Source organism: Sapajus apella, unplaced genomic scaffold (assembly GCF_009761245.1).
Source record: "Sapajus apella isolate SASKATOON/1434 unplaced genomic scaffold, GSC_monkey_1.0 scaffold86, whole genome shotgun sequence".
NCBI lineage: Eukaryota > Metazoa > Chordata > Mammalia > Primates > Cebidae > Sapajus > Sapajus apella.
The window spans coordinates 9,003,295-9,021,144 of NW_022437026.1; the positions used below are offsets into that span (position 1 = coordinate 9,003,295).

At 37.1% G+C, this 17,850-nt stretch overlaps 2 protein-coding genes across 2 annotated transcripts in view; one reads left to right on the forward strand and one right to left on the reverse strand.

Annotated features, from left to right (window-relative positions):
* The window catches only part of LOC116534107 (ovostatin-like), a 51,846-nt gene that overhangs the window by 23,278 nt on the left and 10,718 nt on the right, over positions 1-17,850 (forward strand). Inside the window, exons 8-13 of the mRNA XM_032254214.1 lie at positions 1,373-1,487; positions 2,795-2,904; positions 11,631-11,789; positions 12,696-12,926; positions 16,849-16,909; positions 17,467-17,612. Of these exons, the coding sequence (XP_032110105.1) occupies positions 1,373-1,487; positions 2,795-2,904; positions 11,631-11,789; positions 12,696-12,926; positions 16,849-16,909; positions 17,467-17,612 (822 nt within the window). The remainder of the gene's footprint in view (positions 1-1,372; positions 1,488-2,794; positions 2,905-11,630; positions 11,790-12,695; positions 12,927-16,848; positions 16,910-17,466; positions 17,613-17,850) is intronic.
* Positions 8,037-8,243, reverse strand: LOC116534338 (ran-binding protein 6-like). The gene has a single exon (XM_032254699.1). It carries the CDS (start codon positions 8,241-8,243, stop codon positions 8,037-8,039), a length of 207 nt encoding a protein of 68 aa, XP_032110590.1.

The following is a 17,850-nucleotide window of genomic DNA, read 5'->3' on the forward strand; positions in this document are numbered from 1 at the left end:
GAGACCATCCTGGTCAACACGGTGAAACCCCGTCTCTACTAAAAATACAAAAAATTAGCTGGGCATGGTGGTGCGTGCCTGTAATCCCAGCTACTCAGGAGGCTGAGGCAGGAGAATTGCCTGAGCCCAGGAGGCGGAGGTTGCGGTGAGCCCAGATCGCGCCATTGCACTCCAGCCTGGGTAACAAGAGGGAAGCTCCGTCCCCCCCCCCAAAAAAAAAACCACCTATTGGGTACTATGCTTATTACCTGGATGGTGAAATATCTGTACGCCAAACCCCCATGACACGCAATTTACCTGTGTAACAAACCTGCACATGTACCCCTGAACCCAAAATAAAAGTTAAAAAAATAAATAAAATGCACATGTGAAGCAGGAGTGTGAACTAAATAATTTATCTAATTATTCATCTTCAGCATAGTGGAAATTTTTCTAGACCTTTAACTTTGTGGAAATGGCTCTAAACCTTCTTACGGTTTCAGGGATCCCCTGAAGTGGCACATGATTTTGACATGTCACCCACATCTTGAGAACTAGATTACCTCATGTCATCATAAGGTGGAGTAGAACCAGAACTCCATTTCTCCCCAATATCATAGTCCCGGAATCTATGAATACAATTTATCCCACATTTTTAAAATATTTGCCAATTCCTCCTGTTTAACTTTGGTTATTAATTGTGACATTTAAAATTTCACTTAGTGAGACAGCCTCACTTGTCTAGACACTGAGAGAAATTTAAAGGAATCTAATATAAAAATCTACTACTTACTGAATGTTTACTAAGTGGCAGGCCCTGTGCTAAGCACTTGCCAGTTACTATCTAATGTAATACAATTCTACAAGCTCTTTATTAACATCCCATTTTGTAGGAAGTAATAAGGGGCAAAGCCAGGGTTCAAATCCTGGTGTTTGACTGTTAAACATATGTTCTTAACGTCTATGTAAGTAGTCCCATCAATGTCCAAGGCACGGTAGCAATATAATATAAAACTCAGTTTCAAAACCGTAAAAGAATATGGCTGAAATTACCAAAATTGCAAATATCATGTGTGAATACATGTGACTAGTGATGGATATGTTTATTGTGTACATTAACAAAATAATGTCACCATGAAGAGTTTTTTAAAACACAATATTGTAAGAGTAAATATTTATTAAAAATTCAAATGTAGTTAGAATTAAATACATGAACTGAAAATTTAAATGATAGAAACACAATGGATTATTTTCTAAAACTAAAATTTGGATAATACAGTAGTATTCTTAAAGTTGCTTCAGTGAGGTTACACATTTCCCTGTTACAATTATTTCTTACAGTCTTCTTTTAAAATTTAACTTTTTAAAATTGTTCTATTCATTAACTTTTCAGTTAGGAAAAGATGGCTGTGTCTCCAAGTTTATTAACACAGATGCTTTTGAGTTAAATCGGGAAGGATACTGGCATTTCCTCGAAGTGCATGCTCTTGTTACAGAAGATGGAACAGGTAATGCTCTCTAAGAGGTCAGACCTCAATGGATATCACTGCCTCATTGGAATTGTTACCTGGTTAATACAGTCATTTCTTCCCCAAGGGCTTTTCTTTGCATTCATCTGATTCAAATTCTGAATGTTTCCTATATAAACCAAAATTTTTACACGCCTGTTGATGGATGGTCAATTATTAAATTTAAATAAGACTACAATAGAAGAATGCCAATTTATTGATTTATAATGGGAGTATTTGGTTTTAGATACAAGCATATTCCTTTTCCTTAATTATTCCACAGGTAAATATAATTGAGACATGTAATTGTTGATTATTAAATTTTTTTTGGTGAGCATAGAATTAGAACATGGGAAGTAAAATAGTTTGGGGAGAATATTTTACCAAGCCTCTGAAAATAAATCTAGTACCTAGCTTCATGACCAGGAAAATACTTATTTAAATATTTATCTCATGACCAGGAAATATTTCTTTCTTTCCCCTCCCTCCCTCCCTCTCTTCCTCCCTTCTTTTTTTGGATGGAGTTTTGCTCTTGTTGCCAAGGTTGGAGTGCAGTGGTGCAATCTCAGCTCACAGCAACCTGCGCCTCCCAGGTTCAAGCGATTCTTCCGCCTCAGCCTCCGGAGTAGCTGGGATTACAGGCGCCCTCCAGCATGCCCAACTATATTTCGTATTTTTAGTAAAGACAGCATTTCATCATGTTGGCCAGGCTGGTGTCAAACTCCTGACCTCAGGTGATCGGCCCGCCTCAGCCTCCCAAAGTGCAGGGATTACAGGCGTGAGCCACCCGGCCAGACAAAAATATTTCTGATGACTAATTTCTTGTGTCTCCTGGACTTAATGCCCCTTTTCCCATAAGCACAGAATGCCCTTTTTAATTACATATATATATATATATATATATATATATATATATATATATATATAAAACAATTCTTACTATTAATAAATTAAAGCACATGTTTTAAGCAAGCAGAGAGTAAAAGAAATGTTGTTAAGCAATTACTTAGGAATAATGAGAAATCAACGTTTACTAGTCCATCAGGAAGGAATGATAAATTAGTTGAATATTTTATAAAAAGCAGCGACAGCAGTTGTCACAAGCGTTTTGTGCCATCTTGATTAACTTTCTTTATAAAAGACATCTGAAGAAGTACCTATATATTAAAACTGCTTAGGAAAGGGAAAGGCAACCATTAGAAGGAATGGTGAGCCTTTGTGGGTTTTTTTGTTTTTTTTTTTTTTTTAAACCTTTTTTGGAATTTTTTGGGGGGACATTTTCTTTAAAAATGTTTCTTGACTGCAAGGGTACAGCTTTCAGGGCTCCAAGTCCATATACATAGACTCGTCAATGGTGAAGATTAGTTTTAAGAATATGGATATGTCCTACAAACAGGGACTCCCTTATTTTGGCCAGGTAAGAGAAGCAATCTTTTTTTTTAAACATACCTTACTCATTCATTCATTTGCTCTTTCATTTATCGATTAATCTTCCAACAGCTTTCCCTCAGAATTACTACGTAGGAATCTCTGTGCTCAGCACTTTAGCATGTCCTCCAGTGTTGATTTTCACAGGTCTGTCCTGGTGCATACGTTTTATCAAGTTGTGCCTGTTAATAGTATCCTGCTTTACCCTCAAAATGTCCAAGTTTGGACAATAAATTATATAGTCAATGTCAGAATTAGGAATTAAATGGTGATGTAGAGAGGCACGTTTATCACTGCTTTTATGGAGTTTATAGTGTAACAGAGATAATAAGCATTTAACAGATAATTTTACAAATAATTCTTTATTGTAGTTGTGATAGGGGCTATGTCAGTGAAATACCAACCATTTAACTACTCTACTTCAGGAACTGGCAAACCACAGCCCACAGGCAAATCCCACAGAGACCTGCCTTGTACAGCCAGTGAGCTATGAGTGATTTATTTTAACATTTTAAAAACATTATTTTTAAACAATTCAAATATATATCAGATGGAGACCATGGTGCTTTCCGAAAGAAGTTTGCTAAAATCTGGACTAAATGATCATGGAAAGTTTTTCTGAGGAAGTAATATTCAGGTTGACAGAAGAACACTAAAAAAGAAATGCAAAAGTGGGTAACCTGGCTTTGATCTTACAGAGCAGTGGTTCTCAAACTGGCATCAGCATCACTTAAAGGACTTGTCGAAACAAATTTCAGTAAAAGTCATTTTATGAGCCAATTTAGATTGAAATACAGCTTTGGCAAATAGATAATTTGATATATGTTAATTTCCATTACTGAGTAGTTGTGGATAATGTTAACATAATTTTTTTCTAACCTTTCTCTTTGCTTTGTACATTTTTGCTTTATATAGTTCCATGTTCTGTTACTAAATATATAGAACTGAGAAATATGATACCTTCAAAGAATATAATTTTTTTTGAATATAAAATAACCTTCCCTAGACTTGGGAATTCTACATTTCCTCCCTCTTATGTTATTGTTACCCGAGATGATTTCTTGGGTTCCTGTTTGTCTCTTGTATCTTTTTTGTGATTTAAAAGTGTTTTCTGTGTAAAGAGTATTTTATGTGAAAATGATATATTTTAGCTTCCTTCTGAACTTAATCTTCTGAGGTTTTCGTTATTCATTAGTTTGTTTTATTCGATTGGCAAAGATCTCCAAATTGAATATTAGAGATGATAGTAGACTTTCTGGTTGTGTTTGCATATTTTGGGGAATGCTTTTTAAAATTTAATCCATAAGCCTAATAAGCAACTGTAGAATTTTGTGAGATATACTCTATCAAGTCAAAAATTTTCCTTTTTTAATTTACTAAGAATTTTCTATAATGTGTTAGTTTCTATATCTAGATATTTCTCATTAAATTTAGTTTTTTAAAATAGGGGGCATAAAATAGTTATGTTCACTTATGATTTGAAAAACTAAATCTACCATAATTTATTTCCCCTTTTTTATTCCTAGTTGTTTGTGATTTTTTCCCATTGGTTTTTGCATTTATTAATATCTTTATTTTTAATGTTATTTTAAATGATTTTCATTTCATCATTTATTTTTATTATATATTTTTTCTACTTTTTTTCTAGCATCTTGTTATAAATACTTATTTTGAACTTCCATGTTTTCAAATTTATACAGTTTTTCCTAAGTGCAGCTTTCCTCCTCACAGGTGTTTTTCTATATTATTTTTATTTTTTAAATTATGGAAAAATGCATATAATATGAAATTTATCATCTTAACAATTTTAAGTTCAATTAAAATCATTTTTGATGATTGTATTATTTTTGTTTTTACCTAAGAATTAGTTAGAGTTTTAAGTTTTCTTCTCTAGTATGTGTGATTATGGTTGTATATTTTTTTTAAAAAGTAATTTTTTTTCAGTAACATCTACAATTTATTGAGTACTTATTAGGTCTTAATCATTTGCTAAATGCATACACAGTATTCACAATAGCTTCAGGAAATGATAGATGTATTTAAGTTTGGATCCATGATTAACAATTAGCTGAGTAAAAAGCTCTTTTCTACCCTACAGTAAGCTCAACATTAAAGACCGACATTCCAATTAATATAATTAACCCTGCATTTACAGAGCTGTTTTCTCATAATAATGCACGTCTACTGCTAAATGACTACTTTCAAAGTTGCTTTCTTTTTCATGTTCAAAGAAAATTACATTTGCTTTCCTCTCACTTTTACAATGGAATACTCTTCCATGCTACTGTAGAATCTATTAGGAAATTCTTGGAAATAGAAATCAATTAAACCCTATAATCAGAGCTTCTCTTCTTGTTAAACTGCTTTGCAGGGGGGAAACGGCATACATTCACAAAATAATACTCTGCTGAAACACAACACTGACTCCCAAGAATATTAATTACTTAACATTTGTCAAACACTGTTACATGCTACCAATGTTACATGTGTCAGGACTCCTTTTTCAGTAACCATGGTTCTTGAAATCCTGGATAACTTAAAAAAAATAGAGTCTGGCTAAAGAAATTTAAAAGTTCTCTGACTCTCAGCTGGACACCTTGGGAACTAGAATATGGATACATCCCACCCAGTTCCCGGGAATACATAATGAAAAAGTTCACATACATCCCACATTCCACAGTAATATCTCAAAGCTCTCTCCTAGTTCCAGCATCCTTCCACAGCACGAATACCAAGAGTATTAATCAAGGAGGGACAACCTTCCACTATATCCCTCACTCACAATTCCAAAGATGTTTGTCCTGGAACTTCTGTCTTATTTTCGTGAGCTCTTGGCATATCGTGATAGCATGACATCTTCACATCGAGTATACTGCTTGGCTAGCATCAATAGTAGTTCAAACAAATTGCAACACTTCTTATACTTCACATCAACTAGGGGAAAGGCGACAAACATTGTAAGACAGCTTGAAGCACAGGTTAACACCAAGGTCTGTGCCTGGGAGATAAAACAGGCAAGATCAACAGAGGACTAACATTGACTAATTCTGTTGCTTAGCAGGGACAAAACAGTTCTCTGATTTATAATAAAATCCATTCACCTATTTGTAGTTACTTTTACGGTAGAGAATATTCAAGTTTTATTAAAGTGCTTCGAGCAAAATTTCACAACTCCTGTAAGGCTTCCTGCTGTTCATCATCAAGTTGAGATACACATTCCAGCCATAAGTCTTCAGCGGTCTGTACCTGACACACAACATTAGCTAGGCGTTTGGTATAAGGATCTTCATAGTTAATAGTTCCATTAATTTTTCCTTCTGCAATTATACTGATTATTTTGGGAAGACTGGAATTATTTGGACCAATTACAACTGGGTGGTTACCTTTAATTAGGTCACAGAGAAAACTCAAAGTCTAAATAGCTTCATGTTTATCTTCCTGCAGTGGAAGCCATGAAAACCAGTGTGGAAGAACTTCATCTACATTTACACAGTTAGGCTTAAACTTCAAACTCTTCCCTACTGCTGAGATACAGCTCTCTGTAGCAATGACTTTTTTTGGTTTTGTTTTTGGAATTTGCACACTTGATAACTTTTACCAGCAGTGGCACAAATTCTGAACATAAAGAACGACAGTCATCTCCAACAATTTGCCATGACGCCCAGGCCGTATGCAGCAGCTTGCCTTACTTCAAGGTTGTTACCTCTCGTATTTAGAAGCATTGGCCACCAAAAATATTCTACATATTTAAGTGCAGTTGGACTGCAGTGCTCTATGGTGTCATCAGGTACACACGATCCCCACTGTCTGTCTGGCCATGTCGTACTTGAACAAATTAGATTTACAATTAACGGAAGTCATTGTTCAAACCATGGTAAAATCTTTTAAGTACTAAATAAGAGTGCAAAATATCTGATACTTTGGTTAGAATATAAATGTCACGTTCATCCTCATCTTGCAGAGACATCTCAACCTATTGATCTTAGTTTTCTTCCTGTCTTTTAACCTGTCTCCATTCTTGGTTTTAAAGTGTCCTGAGGTTTTGCTTTCAGTCTTCCTCTCAGTTCTTCCAAGTGTTCATCATTAAGGCAACCATCTTCCATAACTTCAGTGGACTTTGCAAAAGAATTCATTATTTCTGAGAGCACGTCTTTATCCAGTTTAGTACCAATAGCCTGGATTAAGGGATCACATATGAATTGCCACATCTGTGCAAGACACTCTGGGCCACTGTTCTACTTGCACAGATGTGGCACATTCCAGGAGAACAGGCATGGACTCTGCTGCTGCCACTCGAACATTGCCATGGAAATAAAACTTCAGTAAAGGAACCACCAGCTTCACAAGTTGTTCTGTATATTCCACAGACCCTTCCCTGAACTCCTTAGCATAGTAAACCAACATCTGGCAAGCAGTTGCTTTTGCTTCAAGTCCTGAAGTATTAATTCCAAAACTTTGCTGTTCTCCGAGATTTACAAATTGCCAGCCATCATCCTTACTCATATTCTCCACATCCTGTGTGTCTAAGAGAGCAACATCAGGCTTAGCTGAAGCAGTCTTAGTAAGAAGCTCGATAACCAGTGGAAGGTACTGTTGAAGATCTTTTCCAAGAATTCTAGGCCATGCTGAAACCACGTAAGAGGTCTGAGGGTATCATTTGCCGTATTATTTAAGTCTGATTGTGTCTTCAACAACAGCTGCATCACATTTGATCCATCTTGCAACAATTTTTCCTTCCCAGCAACAGGACCAATATGGCTAATGCACGCAATAGTTTTTCCTCTCAAATGCTTGAGTTCCTTCTGAACAGCAAGCTTAGCGATGTGCTTTAGTGAATATTATATGATACGGGATAAATTTTTCTTCCATTATATCTGCAACCAATGCAATGGTTGTCACAAGTTGTTCCAAGGCCAACTTAGTTCCATTCTGAATCAACTCTTGAAGCTTAATCACCAAGATGGAATGTAGAGTTTTCTACTATCCAAATACAGAACTAGCAATGATTTGGGCAGTTGTCAATAGAAATAATAAGAGCAGAAGCTGCGTGTGATTGCACACACTGATTACCTTGATTTTCCGTGGTACGTAATCACGATTTCATGAAATTTCTTTTGGAGATTAGGTGCAAAACCCGTAGCTATCTGTCCAAGTGTAGCACAGGCTGCAGCCCTCACCGTTGGACGAAGATCCTGGGATATTTTCATAGATTTCCTCTGCTTGCCTCCACACCATACAGCTTGGATTGATCAGGTTCTTCAGAAGCTGATAAAACTCTTGTTTTTCCAACATGGTCGCCGGTACCCCTGCAGACGTGGTCGCCACCATCGCGCTCTGTCAAGCTACCATGACTGGGAAGGAAAATAAGTAATTTTTAAATCGCAGACAACGTATATACTAAAAAGAAAAATAACAACATAAATCAAAATACAAAGAACAATGAGCACCTCTCCCCTTAATCCCTTCATTTTGCGAATACTTCCCCAGAAGTAACTACTTTCAGTCCCCTGTGTTTCATATAAGCCAGTAGGTAGCTTCGGAAGCTTGATCAGATTCAAGTTCATTTTTGGTGGGTGCAGTACCAAGCATATAGTACAGGTAGTGTCATGTACTTTTCACAGAAAGCACTCTTCTGCTCTTACTGAGATGTTAGCAGACACCGACAGTCATTACTCAGATGCATTGTTTCTCTAAACCATTCTTTCTTAGCCTTGGCACAGCTGAAATTTTGGGCCAGATAATACTTTGCAGTGAGGGCTACCCTGTGCATGGTGGGAGTTTAGCGACATCCCCAGTCTCTACCTACTAAATGCTGGTAGGACCATCCCCTTCCTATTTGTGATAGCCCAAAGCATTTGCAGACATTGCCAAATGGCAAAATTTATTGGCTAATAAGTTAAAAAGTGATAAAATAGGATTTGCCACTCTTAGAATAGTGATTCTCAATGAAGGGTGATTTGGAATGTTTTAAAAAATGTTGCCTAAATTCTGTTATCCCCTCTAAAAAATTAGCTATAATCCCCTAAAATCTGCCAGTCAATCATACTCCAGATTAGCTCAGGGGTTTTATTTCTGTCTTCTCTAGCATAAGACCTGGTTGAGAGGGGTGTGTGTGTATGTGTGTGTGTGTGTGTGTGTGTGTGTATGTGTGTGTGCACATGAACTTAAGCCTTAGCCTAGTCATTAAGGCCCAGCTCCTTCCCATTACCTCTCAGAGCTTCTGGACACTTCAAGGTAAAGTATTATCTTATCCTATAATGAGGAGCTCCAAGACATCTTTTCCTATAGAGGAGAGCTGGGAAAACAAGCTGAGGTTAGTAAGAATTTATCATGGAGGTAGGGAATAGGTGGTACCTACATGAATCAGGCATCCTCGGACAAAGTAGTCTGTCATTAATATATTGTAATACAGGTACAGCGTCCTGCCTGGACACACCCTCTTCATTAGCATTTGAAAGAATTAATTATTGAAAACTCGCGTAAGAGCTCTCATTTCCTTGATCATTTCAGGATGACCAATGGCAGCTATGAACAGATGTGAGTCTCAAACAATAAAATGTTTTAGTTCAGAAATATAGTTGTATAAAGTGGTACTTTTTAGGTTTGTGGCCATTTCACAGTGGTAAATGCTCTGATCACTTCCAGGAAATGTGCCGGGAGAAACAAGTCATTTCTGTTCCACTTTTGGAAAGGGGGCTGGTTTCTCAGTGATATAGTGAGTCACTATGGCAGCTGCATTACTGGAAATTAAAAATGGTTTATCTGGCCGTGCCTTGTGTCATAAGGTCATCAGACACGTGGCTCAGTATTGCTAGGGAGCACTTTTGAAGGGTAAACTTTATTGCCAGAATAGAGGTACTATCTGCTTTTTCAATGTCCCCTACAAATTTCAAGGCTTTGGAGGTATGCTACTCCAGGAGTAGCATATTTGAACATAGAAAGCTGGGCAAGGCTGTGGGCTAACAAGGGAATTTCTTCATAAGTGACGTAGCAGCATCCACGGATGACTGAAATGATAACTGCTTAAAATTGGAAGACGTATGGCAAATACCTCTGCCACAAGAAACATCTGCCAATGAAGCATTGCATGCCTGGCCCCTGCAGTTGATAATGGGCCTGGTACCATCACTTCGGCACTGTTTGCATTTGGGGACAAAGAAAGAAAGGAAAGTGCCCAGAAATCACATGGCTTATTCGTTTTTCTGTGACTAGAAATTACTCAAAGGATCTTTCCAGTCGAGGTGTACTAAAATTAGGGCAAACCTCTGTGTGATCATAAAGGCATGGTGTCATGTGTCTGTGGCCTGTGGATTGCTGAGACAAGCTGAATTTTTCTTACAAGATCAAGCCTTGAGATGAAATACATTCAAAAGCTGTGTAGATGGTGCAACTGAGGCATCAGTCTGCAGATGCTGAGCAAGAAAAAAGGATTGTGTTTGCTTGGGCCAGCAGGAAAATGATAAGTGACAGAAACAGCATGAAAGGCTCCAAGGCAGAAGTTGTTTTGCAGAAACTGACAGCTAAAAAAAGAGTATGTCTTAGACAGTTTTTTTTCTGGTTATTGTAGCCTTAGATGTTGTTAAGAAGGTTGCCTTTAAAGCCTTCCAACTGGCATAGATATGGATGCAGGCATTCTATCTACTACAAATATTACAATTTCAGAAGGGACTTTTTTTTTTTTTGAGACGGAGTTTCGCTCTTGTTACCCAGGCTGGAGTGCAATGGCGTGATCTCGGCTCACCGCAACCTCCGCCTCCTGGGTTCAGGCAATTCTCCTGCCTCAGCCTCCTGAGTAGCTGGGATTACAGGCACGTGCCACCATGCCCAGCTAATTTTTGTAGTTTTAGTAGAGACGGGGTTTCACCGTGTTGACCAGGATGGTCTCGATCTCTTGACCTCGTGATCCACCCGCCTCGGCCTCCCAAAGTGCTGGGATTACAGGCGTGAGCCACCGTTCCTGGCTTTCAGAAGGGACTTTTTAAAGCAATCCTTGCCTCTGCTAGTAAGACAAGGAGAAAGAGAGTTCTAGCAAATAACCATGACTGATCAGAGCAGTCGCTACAATATTTTAGGGAGGAGAGTGCTAAACTTTGCATTTTAGAAAATTTGGTTTGATGCCAGTATAGAGAAAGAACAAGAAAAGCAATACAGGAGAGGGAGACTGGATAGAAAAAAATAGATGTATGAGGTATAAAAGATAAGAAACCGACATAAGGAATAGCAGCAGGAATGAATATGATCAGTTGGAAACAGAAAATGTTAAAAAGATACAATTGAAAATACTTTATCAACAATTGAAATTATAGGAAAACAAAAATAAAAAGTCTCGGATACCTCTAGATATTTGACCTCAGTGTCTGCGTGGTTGAGCTATTCACTGAGATGAATAAGAGAGAGAAAAAAGGGACGCTTGGGTACAGTAATAATCATTCCAGTTTGAGGGTTTCTGTAGCATTTTTATTATAAAAAATATTCAGGATAATTATATGGGCATGGGTTTTCAGAGATCTTTGTGGGTAGGAGAATCAGAGTTTCGGCTCAGTAGTACATGAATGGTACATGTCACACACTCGCCGGGAGTAGAGGAAACCGCCCAGGAAGTGCATCCATACCAAGGAGAGGGGAGTGCCCATGAGAGAACCTTGGCAAATGCCATCAAGATGCTTCCCAAATTTACTAAATACTTCAGAAATGTATTTTCTTCCTCTTGTACAGATTAAATTGCTTAATCCAGACAACGCTCCAATCCCAAATGAAGTTGTCCAGTTGCATCTGAAGGACAAAATTGTGGGCAACTACACCACAGATGTAAACGGCATTGCTCAGTTTTTCTTGGACACATCCACGTTTACGTACCCAAATATCACTTTGAAAGTAAGTTAAACCGAAGGCAAGTAAAACAAACACAAGCAAGCAAGCAAAAACCTGCACTGGCTAGCTAAGGTTTAGGTCTATACAAAACTATGTTTATGGAAAAGAAATGAAAAGATACATCTTGGTATGAATCTCAAGTACCGAAAATGGTTAAATATTAAGAAGATAGGCCCCATGAAAGGTAAATTAAAATTATTTTGTGAATCCCTGGAAAAGATGGAAGGATAGCATAAAGTGTATAAAAGATAATTAGTGGAAAATAAGCAGCGCTTCACTTTTATTATGGAAATAGAAAGAAAATTGCATTTTTATAGAAGGAAATATGTGAGAAGCCTTGTAATCTATCGCCTTGGAATAATGTAAAGAATTTCTCTGGATATATTCAAGAGAGATGGAAACTACTATCTGTAATAATTAACTATCAATCCTTCTTAGATATTTTTAAAGGACTCCTCAGACTGTTTGTGTTGATAATGGTAAATTACTATGATTACAATAAACACCTTGCTGGTATTTCATAAAAACCTGTCCATCTTTCAGCAAAATTTCGTATTGTGTTATCAGAAGCAAAGTAAACTTTTGCTCTCACAGGTTCTTCATGTTATAGTGAGGGAGATATAGCAATCTGCATGCTGGAAAATGTATAATTATAGTAACGAATACAGTAAAATATTTAATGTAATATTATTGAACCAGGACTTGAATAGACTAAATTGTAAAAACCATAGTGGTTGCTCTAGAGTATAACTAGAAAATGGAGAATTCGGTTAGACTTCATGTAGAATGGCTATAAACTTTTCTTGCAGAGATAAAAAGCAGGATGACAATAAACCATCTTTTCAAATATTCTTTCACTCATCCTTTCTCTTTATCCTAAAATTCCTGTAAATTTGATTTTTTGTCTAGGCAGCCTACAAGGCCAATGAAAATTGCCAGGCTCGTGGCTGGGTGTTGCCTCAATACCCTCAACCGGAGTACTTTGTATACCGATTTTACTCCAAGACTAACAGCTTCATAAAGATTGTCCAAGAGATGGAAGAACTGAGATGCCACCAGCAGAAGAGGGTGCTGGTGCACTACCTTCTCAACATGGAAGACTTGGAAGACAAAACCTACACAGCAAACTTCAATTATTTGGTATGAACTGAAAATATTCTTCCGCAACCAAAATTGTTTCTTTTCTTTAAAACTTCTTTGAACCTAATGAAATCCTTTTTCCTATAGGCCATGAGGAAGCTCAAAGTCAACATAAATGATAAAACTTATATAACTGATTTCTATTTTTAAGTAAAGAGGAAAAAGGCCATGCCACCACAGCCCATATAACCGTCTGTCATTCTCAGACCCTTTCTTCAGAGGAACCCCTTTCTATTTAGACATAGCTGGGATCAAATCATAGTTCTGATACTTACTACCAGCTTTGTGTTACTTTTTGAAAGCCATTTAAATCTCTAGAGAATCTTAATTTTTTTGTAAGATAATGTCTAATCACAGGGTTGTTAAGATAAATTATTCAATAATATACATAAAGCCCTTTGCCCAACTTCTGGCACACAAAAGATATTGTGTTAATTTTTATTATATTAGATTGGTATTAGGGATGATTTTACATGGTCTAAATGGATGCATGATACTTCATTGATATAAAATTAATGAAAAATGAATTAATTCAATCAGCCAACGCTTACTGAATGTTTTTTCATGTTCCAGGAACTGTATTAATAATTGTAACAATAAAAGAAATAGAAAAAGTATAACTGGGGACAAAACAAATTATAATGACATAAACACAACAAATGAAACATGTATGGCTACTAAAGTGTTACAGAAAAATGAATGATTAACTCTAGCTAGAGTTTAGGACAGTGATTATCAAAGTATAGTTCGTAGAGTAGCTGTGTCAGCATCGCCTGGGAATAAGTTAGACATTCTGGAAATAAGTTAGAAATTGTCTTAACAAGTCCTCCGGGTGATTCTGAAGCAAATGAAAATTTGAGAACCTCTAGTTTAGGAAAAAGATATATGTCTATATATTTACACTTATATGTATATACACATTTTAAAGGAAAAAGACATAAAAATACATAAAGAGAATATGCCTAAATAGGGCTTTGTAGGATGAATAGGAGTTTTCTGGATAGTTAGCAGATATGAGAAATACATTTAAGCTTATTTTAGAAAATAACATATGAGGTCCAAGATGTCTGAAGTGTATTATTCTGAGAACTAAAGGTGTTTGAGTATATCTACATGAAGAGTGAAAGTAGTACCACACGATTTCTCACATTTTTCAAACTTAGAATTCTGGAATAATCTTTTGATACTTCCTTTTTCACACTACTGCATCATCAATTTCTATCACTTTTTCATTATATTATCTCTCGCACTTTTTCTTTCCTTCATCATTTCCGCAAATATTAAAATATTTCAGACTAGCGAGGTATGGACACCAAGCCATTAGAAAAAGTATGAGTCATAATTCCACTGAAGCTCTTAGCTAAGCCAAGCATGGCTCATTTAGACTGGGGCAGAGAGGTGCGGGTGAGAGGAGCTGGTTGTGGAGGAGAGGCTCTAGGGAAGCAGGGAGGGGGCTCTGGGGAGCTCAGGGAAGTGTCTCTTTACCAGTCGGTACAGAAATTCTTCAACATGTCAACGATAATATTGCTGTAATGGGGTGGGAAATACCAAGCATCCTTAGGGCGAAAAGCTGAACCTCTTAACTAGTTTTTATAAAGACACTCCCACATGCCCTTGACTTTTGCCTTCCTCTTTTCTGGCCATGCCTCTGCTCATCTTTTCTTTTTTTTTTAATTGTACTTTAGGTTCTGGGGTACATGTGCAGATCATGCAGGATTGTTGCATAGGTACACACATGGCAAGGTAGTTTGCTGCCTCCATCCCCCCGTCATCTATATCTGGCATGTCTCCCCATGTTATCCCTCCCCAACCCCCCCATTCCCTGCTGTCCCTCCCCTAGCCCCCCCACAGCAGACCCCAATGTGTGATGCGCCCCTCCCTGTGTCCATGTGTTCTCATTGTTCAACACCTGCCTATGAGTGAGAACATGCGGTGTTTGACTTTCTGTTCTTGTGCCAGTTTGCTGAGAATGACGGTTCATCTTAACATCCAACACCTCCCAATGCAGAGCTGAGCCATCTTGCAGGTCCGTGGTGTGAATTGAGTTATTTGTCATCAGCTCCCCTCTTGAAACACCTTATATTTGCCCCACACTCTGATCTGATAAGGCTTTTGCAATTACTTTGTCTCATTTCCATTTTAAATGAGTCTCCTAATATAATTAAAGACTTTTTCTTCCTCTCTTTCTCCTTCCTCCCTCCCTTTTCTTCTTTCTTTCTTTATTCTGGCAATCTAGAGTGCTTTTTTCAAAAGCAATTAGGATTATTTCACTCCCCTAATTTAAATACAGTTAATGACTGCCTATTTCTATTAAAACAAATACCGGGTTCCTTTCCTTTGCCTGCAAGACTATCTGCTCTGCGACTGTGCCGCTCGCCAGCTTCATTTTGCATCATTCTACACTTGAGCCTTCTTTATGGTAGACGCAAAGGGCTTCCGTTTTCTTGAATAAGTCACGTGCTTTTCCGGCTCAGAAGCCTCCCACAGGTTTTTTCTTCTGCCCATAACTACCTTCGTTCCCTTTTGCTACCATAACTCCCAGCCTGTCTGCACCTTGTTTTCCTAGCTGATTCCTCCTCAGCATTCACCTCTTGGCTTACATGAAACTTTCTAATCTCCTAGACAATTCAAGTCTTCCCTTACGTATTCTTTCATAATAGGCTGAATGGAGTTTCTGCCTAGCAGGGTGCACATCCCAGAGAGAACCCTCAATATAATATTTTAGAATGAATGGATGGAGGCTGAACTAATTTGATTCTCAGGCTTTCAAGAATTAATTTGATACTCAGGCCTTTAAGCTTTTTTTTTCTTCTTCTTCTTTTTTAAAATGAGGTTTCACTGTGTTGATCAGGCTGGTCTTGAACTCCCGACCTCATGTGATCTGCCTGCCTTGGCCTCCAAAGTGTGTGGATTACAGGCGTGAGCCACCACGCCTGGCCTAAGCTTTTTTTTAAATTGGGTGACCTGACAAATATCAGTACCTCTGCGTGCCTCTTCAGTTTACTTGTCTGTTACAAGAGCTGTCTTTCTGTTGTGCGAAGTCAAAGTTAATATAGCCAACAGTACTCAGATCTTTAAGGCTCATTAAACATTGAGCTTTATACCTTTTTGCAAATGTTCTAGTTCCAAAACAATATCTTCCAGCTAGTTGAGGTTCAGTTCTTTTTTATGAACTAATAACCCGAACTCGGCACTTCAGAGATTTAAAGCAATTTTAATATTCAGTGCAATATTAAACAGAGGAGGAGTACCAGCTCCAGCAACTTCAAGCTACAAGATCTTCTGGAAGCTTTAGATTTTCTGCAAGTCTCAGCATCTTTTAAAATAATATTCTAAAATTTTAATTTAAAAATTCAAGGAGTTTTTACTAGATTTCAAGTCTCCAGCCTTCGTTTGCACTTTAGAGGTCTGCTGATGTAAATTTGCACAAGGTTGCTGATAAAGGTGAAGTGAGAGAAGCATTTTTCTGGGGTACCCCCTGCTAGCTACTTTCTTTTCTTTAAATTTTGGGTGGAGATACATGAACAGGCCTTCTTATACCTTGCTTATCAAACACAGCTTTCAGAAAACGCTTCAGTGCTGGGATCCTCCTAATCCTTTGTGTAACTTTGTTTCACTAAAGTGAATACATTTACATGTAATTCAGCATTTACCAATATAAATAAAAAGTTGTTTATTGGTCTTAGAAAACTGTTTTGGAATGTGGAACATTAAATTGCTTTATAACAAGTTTATGACTCCTAAATTATCTTGAATATAGTTATTAGAGTCATATGTTTGTTTACTGGTAACCTGAGTTTACTAGTAAATGTGTCAATAGTATTGTTCAGACAAGAAAAAGGAGGTAAATCACATTAGTTATAATTAAATGAAATTTAGTTTCTGTTCTCTAAACTTTATCATTATATTTTCATTTTCCTAGATGATTTCAAAAGGTGTAATCATTCTTCATGGGCAACAGCTAATTGAGATCAATGATAATGGTGAGGCCTCTAATTTTATCATATAATTTAATAAAAACAGAATGCTTTAATTGGGATATATTTTATATTTTTCTTTAAAAGTCACTATCCTCCCATTTTAGGATCGTTTTACTGCCCCCCAGACTGCCCTTGGGGAACATGTAAAGATAGGTGACTAGGCACAATGCCAAATGAAAAAATAATTAATTAATATTGTGTTAATTATATTCCAAACACTACTATAATGGAAAAGGGTCATTGGTTCTTCCCTTTCTCTTCCAAGAAAGACAGGTAAGTATTTTTGTATTCCAAAGAGAAGGGATTTTTTTTAAATGAAACAAACTTAGACTGAAGTTTGAGGTATTAAGAAATGTTCGACTGTCTCTTTCTTTCGTAATTTATGGAATAGGTTATGAACTCCTCCTAGAAATGCTTTACAAATTAAATTTGGTGGGTCGGAGCAGTCTCTTTCATTGGCAGTGGGTAGGATGGCTAGAAATTCAGTGGCAGGTTTCTGCAAGATGACGATTAACTATCTCATCAAAGCACTTTTTCAGTTTGAAATTTTCTTTTCACAGGGAAGAAGGGCGTATTTTCCATTTCTATAGATGTTCGCCCTGAGTTAGCGCCCTCAGTAGATCTGCTTGTCTATAGCTTGCATCCTGGAGGAGAAATGGTGATGGACAGCGCCCAATTCCAAATTGAGAAGTGCTTCAAAAATCAGGTGGGAGACAAAAATGATTCTTTTTCAATTTTTGGGAAAACTAAGGAGAACTTAGGGAGTGCTGGGTTTAAACTCCCAATTTTTCATAGAATTGCAAAATGAAAAATAAAGGAAAGCTATCATGGAAAAGTGACTATGTTGGATGATTGAAGAGTAGCAGAATTATAACATTCACCTTGGATGTTGTTCCTGTTTTACTAAATTGTGGCTATTATTAGGTGGGTATATCACAGAAAGC

Excerpts from the sequence above, each read along its gene's own strand:
- LOC116534338 (XM_032254699.1), bottom strand. The coding sequence starts at position 8,243 with ATGGTGGCGACCACGTCTGCAGGGGTACCGGCGACCATGTTGGAAAAA.